Source organism: Ictidomys tridecemlineatus, chromosome 4, assembly GCF_052094955.1.
Source record: "Ictidomys tridecemlineatus isolate mIctTri1 chromosome 4, mIctTri1.hap1, whole genome shotgun sequence".
NCBI classification, from domain to species: Eukaryota; Metazoa; Chordata; class Mammalia; order Rodentia; family Sciuridae; genus Ictidomys; species Ictidomys tridecemlineatus.
The window spans coordinates 196,531,201-196,548,296 of NC_135480.1; the positions used below are offsets into that span (position 1 = coordinate 196,531,201).

Genomic DNA, 17,096 nt, shown 5'->3' on the forward strand with positions numbered 1-17,096 from the left:
AACACAAGCACACTAAAAATATTGTATGAAATTATGTACTTAAAGTATATATGAAATATATGTACTATATGAAATATAAATATAAACTCATTCTCATATTGAGAATGAGTTCCACCTCCAAGATATCTTATTATGTAAATGCAAATATTCTAAAATCCAAAGAAAACCCCATATCCAAAACACTTTTGGTCCCAAGCATTTCAGATAAGGACGCTCAACCCATATTAGTTAATAATAGTTAAAATGGAGGAAAACTTTGTAACCCAGGACACAAACAGGATTTTTTAGCCAGGAAACATCCTGGCTTGCATCATGATCACAGGAAACACATAACTGAGAATGAGTAGAAGGAGAAGCTATACACAGGGCCTCATAGAGAAAGGACAGTCAGTGGGCACTGGCAGGATGGTTAGATGAGGTCAGGCCAGAGGGACAGGGGCTGAACAGGCAGGCAATGGCTAAAGGCCAGGATTTCTGGTTCCAGGCTCAGCTAGCTTTAGGTAAGGAAGTCATTCCCCTTCTCTGGGCCTCAGCTTCCTCATCTTTATAATAAAGGGACCAAACCAGATAGTAAACAGAGTGGTGTGGTCAAAAGAGCACAGGTTCAAAACCCAGCAGTTACAGCTCTAAATCTAGGATTTAACTTGGACCTGTTAATATTTCTTTCTGAACCACAGTGTCTCATATAGGAATGAAGACAATGGCAGCCAGTTTTCAGGGTATGATGGTTATGAATTCTGTATATAAAGTGTCTAAAATGGGGAGTAAACTCAGGAGATGCTCAATAAGGGTGAGGGTGCCTATAGCGACTGCTGAAACTCTTTTTTTTTTTTTTTTAAAGAGAGAGGTGAGGGTGAGAGACAGAGAGAGAGAGAAAGAGAGAGAGACAGAAAGAGAGAGAGAGAGAGAGAATTTTTGATATTTATTTTTTAGTTTTCGGCAGACACAACATCTTTGTTTGCATGTGGTGCTGAGGATCGAACCCGGGCCACATGCATGCCAGGCGAGCACGCTACCACTTGAGCCACATCCCCAGCCCCCTGCTGAAACTCTTTTGACAGTCTAGGAACAACACTGTACCCAGCCCGTCACTCATCAACCCGCGGTGGGAAGCACAGTCCCTCAGGTCTGCAGACTTGCCCCTTCCAGAAGGAGTATCCTCTTGGTTAGGAGATCTTCCACCTGCTGCACCTTCTTCTGAGCATCTTCTTTCACCCGCTGAATTTCAGAGCCACCACCTTCAGCTAAGCTCTCAACTGCTTTGCTGCAGAAAAAGGCAGAGGGCAAAACACATTAGGGTGAGAATCTGTGGGTAACTTCAGCAGCTCCCCAGAGACAAGGAATATTTATTAGTCATTTCTCTCACCTCCCTAAGCCAAGATTCTTTTTTCTTTTTTTAATGTAATTTCAAAACACAGATAAGAAAAAGTAAGACTCATGCATAATGTTGTCACTCGGGATAACTAAGTCAACATTTCAGTAGGTAGCCTTTCAGACATTTTGTACACAAACAGAACCATTTAATACATATCAGTGAACTGACCTTATTACTTAATACACTATAAACATTCTTCTGGGTCAGTAAATAGAAATCTAGAGCATTATTTTAAAAGCTACCTATCAACTTACTGTATAAAATATAACATGATTTATTAAATCAATTGCTTATATTTTAAATATTTAAATTGTTTCTGATTTAACATGTTTGATAATACTCATAAAAATCTGAGATCAGTGGCTGGTATGAAATAAGCATTCAATAAGCATTAGTGCCATTGTTTAATATGCCAAGCAGTGTTATGATAAAAGTATCCTTGTATGTCTACCATCCATTGATTTCCTAGGGTAGATTCCTAGAAAGGGAACTGGTGGGTCAAAGGGCAAGTACACTTTTAAGACTCATGAAGTTACTGCCTGAATATCCACCAGGAAGCTCTTGACCAGGCACACGTCATGTCCACCAGGGATATAGGAAAGCTGGTCTAACAACCAACATGCCAAGGAGCAAATGCAACAAAAGTGCATCTGGAGGGCTAAGAAGCACAGTGTCATGCTGTACCAGCAAGAGGGGACAGCACCTTACATACAGCTAGGTCCATCTGTTGCAGCTCAGGCTACCTCTCAGGGAAAAAAGAGGGAGATGACACAAAACATACAAGGCAACCACTGTGGCCCCTGGAATATCCTTTCTGCACATTGAGCAGCGTGGGGATAGCGCCCGGGCAGATGTGGGCCACAACCACTGACTTCACAATAAAACGCGTCAGACACGGATCTGCAGACTCAGACTGTGTCGGATCTCTAAATGATTACAGGTTTCCAGAAAGCAGGATAACAGAGGAAATGGCTCCACCTAAAGCTGTTTCTCAGAAAAACTGCAACAGAAAAAAAATGTCTTCACCACTAGCCTCCCATGTCCTACTTTAGGGGTATATAAAATTTCCCCAACAGAGAACCCTGTGATCAGGCACTCACACATCCAGGCTGTGTGACCGTTTTACCAAGAACAATGCAGAATCAAGAGGGCCAATTTGCTGTCCAAGACTCAAAAAGGAGTTGCCTGCAAATAAAGACCTTATTTATATCTGTTTTTTCCTTTCCCCAATAAGGCTGGAGAAGGTCCCAGGGTTGTGATATCATGTTAATGGAATTCAGTGTGAACAACTGCAAGTAAAGAGCATGGGCTCTGAAGCTACACAGATCCGCTTCCACAGTCTCGCTCTATTCTAGTGCCAGTGTGACTCTGGGTACATTACCTAGCCTCAGTAAATTACCAGATACCCCTTAGTTTCCTCATGTGAAAAACGACATGATTACCTCTTAAAATTAATGGCTGACACGTGCGTGCCTCTTCCTCCATCTGAGTGCTCTGCCCCACACTGAGGCTGCTGCCTGTGAGGCCAGAGCAGCACAGGCCTCTGCTGAGCTGCTGCAGGAGGTCTCCTGCCATCCCTCTTCTGGGCTCTGAGCTGGAATAGCTCACCGCCCCCCCGCCCAGCCAGAACCAGGACCATCATTTCCACCTCCTGATTAATGCCATTAAGTATCCTCGGCAACCTCTCCCTTAACTCGTTTCAGTACTCGGAAAACTCACAGTGACTTACAATCATTTCTATGGCCCCTCAAGGGGCATGAGAGAGGGCTAAAAGGATGCCAGACTCGCTCCATCCCGTGCCCTCCATCCTGTGCCACAGACAGAGGGTTTTTCTGGCCCCAAGTTCCTGCCACGGGTGGCTCACAAATGTCTTAGCCCTTGGGGCTTTATGGAGCCTCCACTATAAAATCACTCCCCTCTTTAACCCCTGCCCTCACCCCACCCACCAGAGCAGAGCCTCCCTCCACCAGCTCCCATCTAACCTTGGCATTTTACAGCCTGAATCATGTACACTGTCAAGAGGCTGACTACAATTTTTAACAACTACTGGTATTATTCAGTTTGTTTGTGTTTTAGTTATACCAATAAAATATATTCCCAATAATAAATGTTCCAACTTTTCATTTATCATCTTTGTATTTTACAGTTACTGTAGCAATAAAATTTATACTCAGCAGTATGGTACAATTTTCCTCTGCTAATGGAATTATTATTTTTTGTTTGTGTTTTAAAGCTACGGAGATAAAATTTACTCCCAACAATATGACTGCTTTTGTTTTTAATGCCTCCTTATTGTAACTGATAAATATAACAATGGAAAATGAGCAAACAAATATGTTTACTTCACAGCAAGGCAGAGTGGGCTCTGGAGCCAGATCAGACCCAGCTCAGTGACCAACTCAGGCAAGTTTCCCCTCTCCTCTGAGCCTCGATTTTCTCTTCACTCAAATGGGAACACTGGCTGCCTCACATAACTGTTATGAAGATCAAAAGAAAAAAGCACATTAAGTGCTAGGAACAGGATTTAGGACAAAGTAGGATCTAGCTCTTGTTAGTTCCCCCCTTCTACCCTTGCTTTTCTTATAGAATCTGGGCTAACAGGTAGATAGGGAGATACAGGGAGATAAGGAGACTATAGGGAAATGGTTCTAATCCAGCTTTCTATCCAACATAAGAAAGAACCTTCTAGAAATACTACCCTCATTATTTTTTTTCCCCAGTGAGCACACTAAGCAGGCACTCTACAATGAAGCTACATCCCAGCTCTCTTCTCATTAACCTGTATCCTCAACATTCTCTCTGGATTCTTTCCATTCTAATTATAGTTTTCAGGGAAAAGCAAGGGCTTTTCCTATAGCAGGTCCCATATTCCACTCCCACCAAAAATCATACAGCAGAAAAGAGAGCTGAGGGAAGCATATTGGCAAAGGTATCTTCCATCTATGCATGAAAATCAAAAAACAAAATCTGAAGCCTGGAGCTGTGCTCCATGTCGGGGAACTCACCCTCGTTCTGACCTTTCTGACTAGGGCTTAGAACCCTTCCTGTTGCCAGACCCAAAACCTCTCCTCTATAAAATGAGGGTACTCCTTTAGATTTGCTCTGCTCGGAATAATGATGGGATGTCAAGGGGAGTAAAAGTGTTCTTAACCTCAAAAGTGGTGTGCATATGGACTTATCATTACATGTCAGAGTCTGAAGAGACTGACATGGACTGGAGGAGCCTCGGTGATCCACATTGGAGCCTTTCCAAGGGCAAGGCAGTGGGAAGGCACTGGGCTGGGGGGAGCAAAAGGGGAAGAGCCCACCAGGGCGAGGTGAGAACGCCAGAACAGGAGCACCAGTGGAGCCCTCAACGCAGCAGGGCAGAGCTGGTGGAGAGGAGGCTAAAGTGGTGAAGTCCCAGCGACGTTTCCGAGCAGAGCTCACGCTCTTAACCCCAGGAGGCACCAGCCTTGCCCTCTCCTCCTCATTCACACCAAGGCCTGTGGGCTTGCCCGAGTGTCCTTCCCACCACCACCACTCAGCACGCGGCTCTCACCTCGCCCACTGAACAGCATCCTAGCTGGCCTCCTTGCTTCCCCTTCGCTCTCCCCACCACCCACTTCCAGCACGGAGTGTGACCTTCTCAAGAGCAAAACTCTTAATTGTGTCACTTGTTCATTTGATCTTAGGGGAAAAACCAAAATCACTAGGGTCCTAGACTTCTCATTTCCTAAGACATATATGCATTCCCTTCTCCTTCAACGCTTCTCCATCCACTCACCTGCCAATTCCTCCGTACGCCTCAGATTTCATTTCAAATGCCACCTCACAGGCTCACCTTCCCAGTTACGTACATACATATCTACTCCCACAACTATAAGCCCCCACTGCTCCCTTTATTTTCTCCGTATAGCTCTTTTCCCAATTTGCATTCATGCATTTACTGTTGCAAATACTTGACTGCCATCAGCTCCACTAGAACCTAAGCTTCATCATCACTTTGCAACCTCAGGAACCTTGTCCAGTGCAGCACAACAGCTGACCCATCCAACAGAGACAGCATCTGCTGGTCAGATGGCAAAGAGCCTTGAACACCAGCCTGGGAAGATTGGAAAATATATGCACACAAACTTGTGTGCAAGGCCCCAAGCACTCCATGCTGCATGCTGTCCCTGAAGCGTGCACATGAGACCTTGTCAACTGGTGTTTCCCTATGGACATGCTCAGCTAATAACAAGGCCTGGTCAAGACCTGCAGGCCTGCAATGTACAGGAAACACACTAAATTCTATTATTGATCTCCAGGCCTAGGAAAGTAGATTTGCCTCACAGCTGAGAATGACATGCTTCCAAAAATAAACAAATAAATAAATAATAACAAAGACTTTTAATCTGCTTATATTTATTCATTTACGCATTCAGAAAAATGCTGCCTGTGCAAGTTTAGCATAGCTCAGAGGAGAAGCCCAGGCCTGGGAACCTCTCATCTGCTCAAAGCCAACACAGACCAATGCCCAGCTGCCAGACTACGGCAGTGAGAGGAGCTACCCTGGCCTGGCATGGAGCAGCTGTGTCCCAAGCCAAAGAGCCCGCCACGCCCAGCAGGAGCTCTGCTTCCATGATAAAGGGAGCATGCCCACGTGAGCTTCCAGCCAGCCTCAGCGAGGCAGCCCTGGGAAGTCGTATTCCACTCTTGGAGGCAAATCGAGCCCCACTTTCCCCCAAAATGCCCTCCATCACTGCCCCTCCACACTCCACTCATTCACAAGAATATAAACCACTCGGCAGCTCCAGTGAGTTCTGGGAGGAGGTAGTGTCTCTTTTCAGGGCCTCAGTGTGTGACACAAGTCATTATGTAATAAATGTTGATGGATGAATGGAGAAGCAGCTGACTGCAGGCTGTGTTCTCTAAACTGTGCTGTTGTTCAACAAATACATTAACATTTGAATATTGAACTAATTAATGGAAATACTAAAATATTTCAATTTTTTTTTTTAAGTAACAGAACCCCTTTCAAACAAAACATTATAAGGATCCTAGGGCCTGTAACAGATTTTCTAAATAGTTACCTCACCTTCTGCTTCCTTGCCTCACCCACCAGGACCCCTTGACCTTTTTTTTTCCCCAGGGGCACTCAGCCACTGAGCCACATCCCCAGCCCTTTTTTGTATTTTAGTTAGAGACAGAGGTCTCACTGAGTTGAGGCTCAGAGCCTCCCCGAGGCTGGCTTTGAACTCTTGATCCTCCTGTCTTAGCCTCCCTGGGATTACAGGTGTGCGCCACGGTGTCCGCTTTAATTTGACAGCAATTACAATGAATGAACCACTGACACAATTAACAACAGATGAATCTCACAAATATATTGCTAAGGAAAGAAGCTAGACACAAAAGAATACATTATTGTATAATTCCAATTATATGAAGTTGAAAACCAGGGAAAACTAAGCAATCATGACAAGAGTGATCAAAACAGTGGTTACCTTGGGGAGAAGCACAAGGAGGCTTCAAACCCATAGTGTTCTCCTTCCTGGTCTGGATGGTTCCCCAGGTGTGTTTGCTTGGTGAAAATTCACCATGCTGCACTTAAGACCTGTTCATTTCTCTAGGCTAGTTCGTTGAAAAATTAGTAATTAAATAAAACCAAAACTTCCTTGGAGTCCTTGGAGGCCAAGCAGAGAACAACTGGCTTAGAAAAGCAGTTACTGACCAGCCTAGCGCCCGCCGTGAAAAGCCCAGGTGACCTCCCAGCTGGGCAGCACGACCATACTCACGAGGCTTTGATGAGCAGCTGCTCTCTCTCCTGCAGCTCCCGCTTCAGACTTTCTACTTCCACCTTGAGCTCGATGTTCTTCCAGATGAGATAAGGAAAGAAAAGAAGCAGCATTAAGACTCGAGATCTCATCGGTAGGCGAGCCGCCCCCCACACAGACGGACCCTGCAACACTTTAACAGCAGATGTTAGATTCGAAGCCCTCATTAGCCTCAAGGCACAGGGAAAAGGGAATTATTAAACACTGGTGGTCTCAAAAGAGAGCCCTGGGTTTCTCTAGACTTGGAACAATTATGTAAATGCTGCAAGCTTCTAACAGCCAGAGCATTCAAATATCGAGGCATAAATGTCATACAAGTGAGGCTGATTTAAAAATTGTTTGCCTTCCGCCAAGCAAATTTACAGTTTGCTTTTACCATTCCAGGCAATTACTTCTGGTTGTTTACAATCATGCATGTGGTGGTTGTAGCAGTGAGAACATGCTACAGCTTAAACAAAATAAATAAAACCTGGGAACGGGTAAGTGGGAGTCCACATCATGGTTTGCGTGGCTTAGATATAAGGTTTCAGGGTACTCACAAAAAAGCCACACCGAATGGAGCAGGATGACACTAAGGGACAGTGTTCTCCAACCAGCTTTCTCTTAATTGACGGGAACAAAGTGAGACACACACCATCCTCACACACCACAACTCACGTGAGATTCAGACAGGATCTTAGACAGAACACAACATGACATAGTGGAGCAATGGCGGGCTTCTCAAACCTATCCCTTCATGTATCCCAGAGAGAATGATGAGAAGAATGCATGCAGCAGAGACAGGGGTTCAGAGTACAGAGTTCGCATTCCAAGATTCCTCTAAATTCACTCTCCTGTTTTATTTTAATAATTAGTGACAATTTTATATTCTACTCCATGACACATGTATTATTTCAACTAAAAATAACCAGTCAGATGTGGTGGCATGCACCTATAATCCCAAAGACTGGGAAGGCTGAGGAAGGAGGATCACAAATCTAGCAAGATCCTCATCAACTCAGACCCTGTCTGGAAATTTTAAAAAGGACTGGGATGTAGCTCAGTGGTAAAACATCCCTGGGTTCAATCCCAAGTACCTAATAATAATAATAATAGTAATAATATTAAGAGTTATTAATAATTATAATCTATCATTATTATTATTTCCAGTAAAATTTATAATCACAGAGGATTATATTATATTATCCCTTCTTTCTGCCAAGCAGTTCTGAGGGAATGAGCACACCAAGTTGAAAGTACTAATAAAATGGAAGTCTTGAACATGGAACCAGAAGGACCCACAGGTTCGAATTCCACCTGTACACTTCCCCAGGAGGAGACCACAGTCAGCGGACACTCGCTTGTTCACTCCTTCCTGTTGCAGGCACTTGCCCTGGGCCTGTGACAGAACAAACAATGAGGACACTGGAGCAAACAAGACCGCCCCAGGCCCTGCCTTCATGCTCACAGAAGGCACAAATCTGGAGATGTGGTCTGTGCCTGTTCTCCAGCACATGGTCAGGGTGAGAAAGCCATGCTCCTTTGTGCTTTCCATTCAGACCCCTCGAGTGTCGAGTGGAAAGCACAAAGCCCACGTGCCGGGGGCTCTGAGGACTGACTCAGCTGGCACAGGAAGTCAACATTACCCTCTTCACTGTGCACAACAGGAACTGAAGATGTCACCTATGAAGCAGAACTTTTCCTAAAAGAAAGTGACCTTTGCAATAGGCCAGGACACTGAGTGCCTCAAGTGTGGCTCTATGGAAACTACAGAAACACCCTCCAAATGCAGCATGCCCTTCCCAACTCTCACAAAACAGAGCTGCAGAGACCGAGTGGACTGATATGTTCTAAGAGCTCTGTTTTGTGATGAGCCAAATGGAACCCAACCTGGCAGATTTAAACATGGGACCCGACATGGCCAATATCTTAAGTTATAAGCTTATATAAGTGATAGTGATTTCCAAACCAAAAGTCAGAACATTTTCTAAGTATAAAATGGACTATTATAAGGCTATAAAAAATGAGAAGTTCTTAAACTACCAAGAAAAGATAAATCTAAGTGTTGGGCACAGTGACACATGCCTATAATCCCAGAGGCTTTGGAGGCTGGTGCAGGAGGATTGCAAGTTCAAAGTCAGCCTCAGCAACTTATCAAGGTCCTAGGACTTAATGAGACCCTGTCTCAAAATCTTTTTTAATAAATAAAAGGCTGGGGATATGGCTCAGTGGTTAAGCACCCCTGAGTTTAATCCCTGCTACAAAAAAAAAAAGAAACAAACAAACAAACAAAGATATCTAAGACATAATTAAATGAAAAATACAAGGAACCGGGCAGAACATGCTTGTTCTTATCACACACACACACAATCAATTGATCAATCATATTGAGTAGATATAGGAGCCCTTTTCAGTGTGTCCCTTTTCTGTTTTATGAGTTCTGAATCATGTGCACCTATCCACACAGTTAACTGGGAGGGAGGTAACTGTATCAGTCCATCTACACAGACAACAGGGAAAAAAACAGGTGAAGCAGCATGGTACACTGAGGTAACCATACCTGCACTCAAAATCTGCCTCATACCTCGCTAAATGACATCAACCAAGCTACTGATCTTCCCTGAGCATCTGTTTCCTCCCCTATAAGATGAGGATAACCTCCACTGCACAGGGCTGTCCTGAGATGCACAAACACCCAAGATGGTGCCGGACAGGTGCCTGACAGTGTGGCTTCCAATAACCCCAGAAGTTCCAAGATGCATGGCCACAATACTTACACAAAAAAGGTTTCAAACTACTGCTTTTTCTTTCAAATTCTGATTGCATCACCATCCCCTTCAAGAAAACGGGACAGCCTTGTCATCTTTGCACCCCTACCCCTATGAAGAAAGAAAACTGTGCCTTCAGGGACAAGGGAGATTTTCAATTCCTGCAAAGGACAATACAAGCTCTCTTCAAGAAAAGCCCATTTATGCTCCTCCACTGACATTCAAGGAGAGTTGTTTTTCCTCCTTCAAAAGTTTCCACTGGTATAAACTTCAGAGGAGAAAAGATGGAATAATTCCCAGGCCAAGGGCTAATCTACTAGAAAAAGCTAAAAACAGGGGGCACCGAAATATTGTTTATACTCCTGTCTTTTCAAGAAAGCCAAGTTCTTTTTTCAACTCTCAGAGCCAAGGTTTATTTTCAGATAAAGACATCCAGGTCAAGACTTCAAATAGGAATAAACTTTTTTTTTTTTCCTGACAGTTCTAAGCAAGAGTTTGAGAATACAGAAGAGTCAAATCACAGGAAAAACTGACAATCCTAACTTGGGGTGGCCAAAGGAAGCCTCAATAAGACTATGCTGATAATTATCCAGCACTGACCCTGTGCCGGAGCTTTCCATCTGTCATTCCTTTTTAATCCACACAAACAACTCTATGACACAGGGATTATCACTCAACTCTGGAAACAAGCCCAGAGAGCTAAAGTGACTTGCCTGAAGTTACCCCAGTTAATTGGTAACAGTAGGACTTAAATCCAAAGCCATTCTATCATTCCACTGCCTGCTTCCAAGTAAATAATTATAAAAAGGCAACTGAGATAAAAAGACAGTGGCTCAGAATTCTGACCTTTAAGAGAGAGTAAAAGACTTCCTTAAAATTAATCATGTACCTATTTGCTTAACATGAGGGTCAGCCTAGTATCTTTATGCTCCCTGTAATCAATCCAAATCGAATGCTAGCGTCTCCATCTATTCATGCCAACTCTAGGAACAAAATCAATAAAATATCTGCTTGGAATGACTGTGAGAACAGACACAGGGAAGACAGCAGAAGTGGGCCACTCACAGTTTTGTAGACGTGTTCAGTGGGGCCATCAAGTTCCTGTTGCAGCCTCTCCTCAAGGAAATAGATACGGAGCTTCAGGTTAAAGTTTTCTTTCTTCAACTCAGTGATTTGCTGGAAAATGAGCACAGAAAGGTTATCTAAGGCAAACAAAAGGCAGAGCATCTAACTGATGAGTCCTATATTAATCCCCACAGCTTCTAAGGCTACAAAATGAATTCAAATGTTAAATACAGAGAATTTACCTTTGCTACAGTAATATCAACCCAGAAGATTAAGTAGGTCCCACCAGCCAAATTTGAGCATAAAAATGAATAATGACAGAAATGAAGAACAACTAAATAAAAAAAAAATTTCATGAGTCCACATGATAAGATAGAATGAGATGGGGAAGGAAGAAAGGAAAAGGGGAGTCTCCTTTACAAAAGAAATCCAGTAAATAAATGAAGAATAACAGAAAAAGAAAATCACTATGATGCAACTTCTAAAGCAATGATTGATTCAGGTAATATAAGGCATCAGGCGAAAAATTACTGGAGAACAGGATATCAGTCCCAAGATACCCTCCCACAGATGGCTTAGAACCTACAAATGAAAAGGTACCTTTATAACTTAGAATCTTGCATGTATCAGCTTAATCAAGAAAATATATCTAATATCACATTGATGGGACAAACTGACATCACGTGTCTCCTGAAATAAATCACTGAGAGCAATTAATTCTATCTAAAGTGCTCCTCTCTATAACCATTAACCCAAATCTAATGAAGAGGAGTCAATCAGACAAATTTAAGTTGAAGGACATTCTGCAAAACAACAGACCTCAACTCTTCAAACATCTTGATGACAATCTGAAGCGAAAGGTGTTAGATGGAGGTTAGAGAAGCATGAGTGCTACATGCAACTGAATCTCAAAAAATGTTACAAGATGATAATAACAACTTGATATCAGGTTACAGCATTCTGATCTTGTAGGATAACATTCTAAGAGACCCGTGCTGAAGTACTAAAGGGAGTGTCATGATATCCGTAACTAACTCTCCCTTGAGTGGGGAAAGAGGACCAAAAGGGAGAACACAAATCTAAGAATTATTAACTGTTCAATCTGGATGAAGAATCTAGAGTGCTGTACCATTTTACAACTTTACCATAAAATTTTGAAATTTGTCAAAAATAAAAGCTTGGGGAAGGGGGGGGGCGTATGAAGAGGACTGATCCTGAGAACCTATCATGTCTAAAAGCACTGGCCCACATCTGGTGTCCAGAGTCTCTCAGTCCTGAAACACACCATGAAAGCACACCCTGCTGTACCCATGATCAAAGACCACACCACCAGCCAAGAACTGGGACTCCTACGCTGTGGTGTCTCCAGTGACTATAATCTGTCACTAAACCTCACTGCCAAAAGAAAATATTTGATTTCTTTGGATTGGTTGGTTTGCAAGATTTGCTGGGAGGGCTAACCTAACTCCAAGAACAGAATACACACAAAAGCACCTCCCTCAAATGTTTATATCTGCATGCTTAAATAGCTAAATCTTCTCCGAGTCCTTCCACCGTCCCCCACATTCTCCTTCTCTGCTTAATTTTTTACCTTTGAGTCTCAGCCTTATGAAAAAGATATCCTTCCGTGGCACTGCAAGAAAGAGAATGACAGAGGCACAGGCTAAGCAGGGACTGAAAGTCAGTCCAGGGTAGTGGTTACCTTTAGAGACAAAAAGTGGATGGCATTTGGAAGGAGCCACAGAGTACTGAATGGTCCATTTCTTGTCACTGGGTACTGAATGGTCCATTTCTTGTCATTGGTGACGATTACAGTATATGGTCTTTCTTTGATAAGTCATTGAACTAGTCACACATGTATATGTTCCCATATGTATGTCATACTTCACTTTTAAAAGTTTTTCAAGTCAAAAAGTCCATGGTTAATTTAAATTATTAATGGGGCTGGGGTTGTAGCTCAGTGGTAGAGTGCTTGCCTAGCATGTGTGAGGCACTGGGTTCAATTCTCAGCACCACACATAAATAAAATAAAGGTCTCATTGACAACAACAACAAAATTTTTATTTTAATTTAAATCATTAAAAGTCAACTAGTTTATCATTAAGTAAATTATAATATATCCACTTAACATAATACTGTAAAGTCACAAAAAAAGAGTGAGAGACCACTTGGCTTATTCATTATTATCAAGATGCACTGTTAAATAATTCCATGGCATAGATTCTATATGGCAGGTTACTATACAAGGCAGGGGAAGGAGGGTATAAGTGGGGAAAGGAAAGATGTTAATCAAAGGGACAAAGTTTCAGTCAGAATAAGCTCTAGTGATCTACTGCACAGAATGAGACTATAATTAAAAACACGCTTATATTCAGGGCTATGAATGCATGCTTACTGGCTTGATACAATGGCATTCATCTGGTAGTATGCTCTATACCCTTTTTATCTCTTGAATTTAAATTCCTTAATAAAAAATAAAATACTTTTGAAGTAATAATAAATGAATACAGTCTTTTTAAAGACTATTTGTATTATGTAAAGAGAGCTGATGTTTTACTAACCTAGTGTCTGCCCACACTGTAAGTCATGTGTTTGTTGTCCCCTTCCCATTCACAAAGTCACTACTCAAGATCAGTTCTCAGCCAAACCAGAAAGACCAGGGGCTTTGTGACAATACTAAGTTCAATGTACATGTTACACACTGAATCCTAGACATGCTACCCCTCTGAGCCTTGGTTTCTTCATTCTAACATAAGGATAATAAAGTTGAGTTCAGGTTTTTGTGAAAAGAAGATAAATGCATTTGACTATATCAAAAGGGAACATCTTTGAAAGGCCTAGGATATTTCCAAGAGGTAAAACCATGATCCAAGCCACAGGATGAATAGTCTCAAAATGAATAGAAAGATATAAAGTCTCAGTCAAGAAATATAAAAGAGAGCCAAACAGAAATTTTTAGACCAAAAAATACAAGAACCAAATAACAAGTTGAGTAGATGGGCTTAAAAAAAAATGGAGATGAACTTGAAAAGAGATCAACAAGAACCCTCCAATATGAAAACAAAGGGAAAAGAAAACTTGAAATAAATTAGCCCAGCCTCTATGACAACGACCAAAGATCCAACATTCACCACAATGCCTGAAAAAATAGATGAAAAATTGGTGAAAGAGTGCAGTACAGAAAAAATATTTGAAGAAATGATACTTTTCAACTTTCTGATTTTGAAAAAAGCATAAGATATGCAGATTCAAGGAGCTTACTAAACACTAAACAAGATAAGCTCAAAGAAACATACCCTCCTCACACACTGATGAACATTGAAGACCAAAAACAACTCTCGAACACCTGAGGAAACTGACATCTTACACATGGGGAAGGAACAATGATTCAAATGACAGCTGACCTTTCCATCAAAACTACAGGGGCTATGTACTCCATGTATGTATGATGTGCCAAAATACATTCTACTGTCATTATAACTAAAAGGAACAAATTAAAATTACTTTTTAAAAAAATACAGGGGCACGGGGAAATATTAAACTGCTCAAAGAAATCACCATGCAGAATTTTATATCCACCAAAAATATCCTGAGAAAGAAAGGTAAAATGAAGACATTCTCAAATTAAGGGAAAGCAAATAGGTGCATTGGCAATGACTGTTCTGAAAGAAATGATAAAGGAAGTGTTTCAGATTGAAGGGAAATGATACCAGAAGAGAATGCAGAACTCTGGAAATGGAAGAAAGAGAAAAACAAATGGTAATATCTGGATACCTAGCTCTTTAAAATATCTATATATGACAGTTGAAAACAACATTGTAAAAGGATCAGGTAGGGTTTTCAGTGTATGTTGATATTATACATATTGGAGATGAGCAGTAGTAAAGCTCCTTGTATGTGTAGATGTGTGTAGTAATCTCAAAAATACCAACTTAAAATTTGTAATCTTTTTAAATAAACTATACAAAGAGATATGTTCCAAAAACAATTACATAAGTCTAAATGGAATACAAAATAATTCAAATGATCTAAAAGAGGTTTGAAAAGGGAAACAGAAGAATGAAAAATAGGTCTAAATCAAAACACTTTCATACATATTAAATGTAAATGGAATAAACACACCAATTAAAATACAGAGATTGTAAGAACAGATTTTAAAAATAGTTTTATGCCACCCACAAGAAACTCACTTTAAATATAATGATAGAGATAGGTTAAAGTAAAAGAATAGCTGGGTGCGGTGGCACATGCCTGTAGTCCCAACGGCTCAGGAGGCCAACGCAGAAGCAAAAGTGAAGCACCAAGCAACTCAGTGAGACCCTGTCTCTACATAAAATGCCAAAATGGGCTGGGGATATGGCTCAGTGGTTCATGTCCCCGGGTTCAATCTCCAATATCCCCCCAAAATAAATAAATAAATGAAAGAATAGGAAAAAATATATTCCATGTGAACACCAAATAAAAGAAAGCTCAAATGGCAATTAATACCAGAAACTGTAGAGTACAAAGCAAAGAGAATTATTCAAGGACCCAGAGGAACATTACACAATGAAAACTCTAAGGTCCTAATGTACACAAACCTAATACCATGCCTTCAAATTCATAAAGTAAAAACTAATAGAACTGAAGGAGGAAATGGACAATAACTCAAGTATAATTGGTGGTATCAATACTCCTCTTTCATCAATCCACCAACAGGATCTGACTTACATTTATAAAATACTACCCAGTAACTCAAGCAAGCACGAAACACTTGTAAGATATCCTGGATCGCAAAACAAACTTCAACAGATTTAGAAGAACTGAAACCAAACTATGTTCTCTGACTAAACTAAAAACTAAAAATCAATAACAGAAAAAAAACTGAACAATCTACAAACACTTGGACATTAAATGACACATTTCTAAACAATTCATTGATCAAAGAGGAAGCCTCAAGGGAAATTAGGAGAAATTTTGAATTAAACAAAAATGAAAATAACAATATATTGAAATTTGTAGAATGCAGCTAAATCAATGCTCCGGGGAAATTTATACTATCAAATGCTTTAGAAAAGAAGGCAGGCCTCAAATCAATCAAAACTTCTACCTTGAGATGCCAGGAAAAGAGCAAACTGAACAGAAAGCAAACTGAGCAGAAAGAAAGATACAATAAACTTCAGAAATCACTGAAATGGAAAACAGAAAAACAATGGAGAAAAATCAATTTTAAAAGCAGGTTCTTTCAAAATGATCAATGAAATTCATATAACTCTGGCAAGACTGGCAAAGACCAAAGAAGATACAAATTACTAATATAAAGAATGAAAGAGGGCTGGGGCTGTAGCTCAGTGGCAGAGCGCTTGCCTAGTATGTGTGAGGCACTGGGTTCGATTCTCAGCACCACATATAAATAAATAAAATAAAGGTCCATCGACAACTAGAAAAAATGTTTTTGAAAAAATGAAAGAGGGCTGCAGTATTGCTCAGTAGTAGATCACTTGCTTAGCATGCATGAGGCCCCGGGTTCAAACCCCAGTACCACAAAAAGGAAAAACAAAAGATGAAAGAGGACCCATCAACACAGATCCATGACAATTCATAAAGAAAGAAATACTGCACATAACTCTGCACATAAATTAGACGACTTAAATAACAATTTCTTGAAAGTCACAATTTTTCAAAATTCAAATAAAAACTAACTTGATGTATTTTTTTTAGTTGTAGAACACAATACCTTTATTTTATTTATTTATGTGGTCCTGAGGATCAAAGCCAGTGCCCCATGCATGCAAGGCAAATGCTCTACCACTGAACCACAATCCCAGCCTTTGATGTATTTATTTTAAAATTTGATTTTGTACTTAAAAATCTTATTAAAAAGAAAACTGCAGATGTAGATGATTTTAGTAGTAATTTCTATCAAATTTTTAAAGAAAAAAAACAATACCAAGTCTACCCAATCTTCTCCAGAAAACAGAAAATGAGGGCCAGGCATGGTGGCGCATGCCTGTAATGGGGGGCTGAGGCAGGAGAGTCACAAGTTCAAAGCCAGGGCTAATGTGGCTCAGTGGTAGAATGCTCGCCTAGCATGTGTAAAGCATTAGGTTCGATCCTCAGCACATAAAAATAAAT

General features: G+C 41.0%; 1 protein-coding gene across 7 annotated transcripts in view; it reads right to left on the reverse strand.

The window, feature by feature from the left end:
• Cdk5rap2 (CDK5 regulatory subunit associated protein 2) overlaps positions 1 to 17,096 on the reverse strand; it is a 180,148-nt gene that overhangs the window by 136,459 nt on the left and 26,593 nt on the right. For 6 of the 7 annotated variants that reach the window (XM_078048082.1, XM_021723477.3, XM_078048081.1 and 3 more), the window contains exons 4-6: positions 10,983 to 11,093; positions 7,132 to 7,208; positions 1,141 to 1,264 (exon numbers count right to left, since the gene is read on the reverse strand). In XM_078048082.1, the coding sequence (XP_077904208.1) occupies positions 1,141 to 1,264; positions 7,132 to 7,208; positions 10,983 to 11,093 (312 nt within the window). Of the gene's footprint in view, positions 1 to 1,140; positions 1,265 to 7,131; positions 7,209 to 7,827; positions 7,885 to 10,982; positions 11,094 to 17,096 lie in introns of those variants that run through there. The other variant, XM_078048083.1, reaches the window with a different exon arrangement.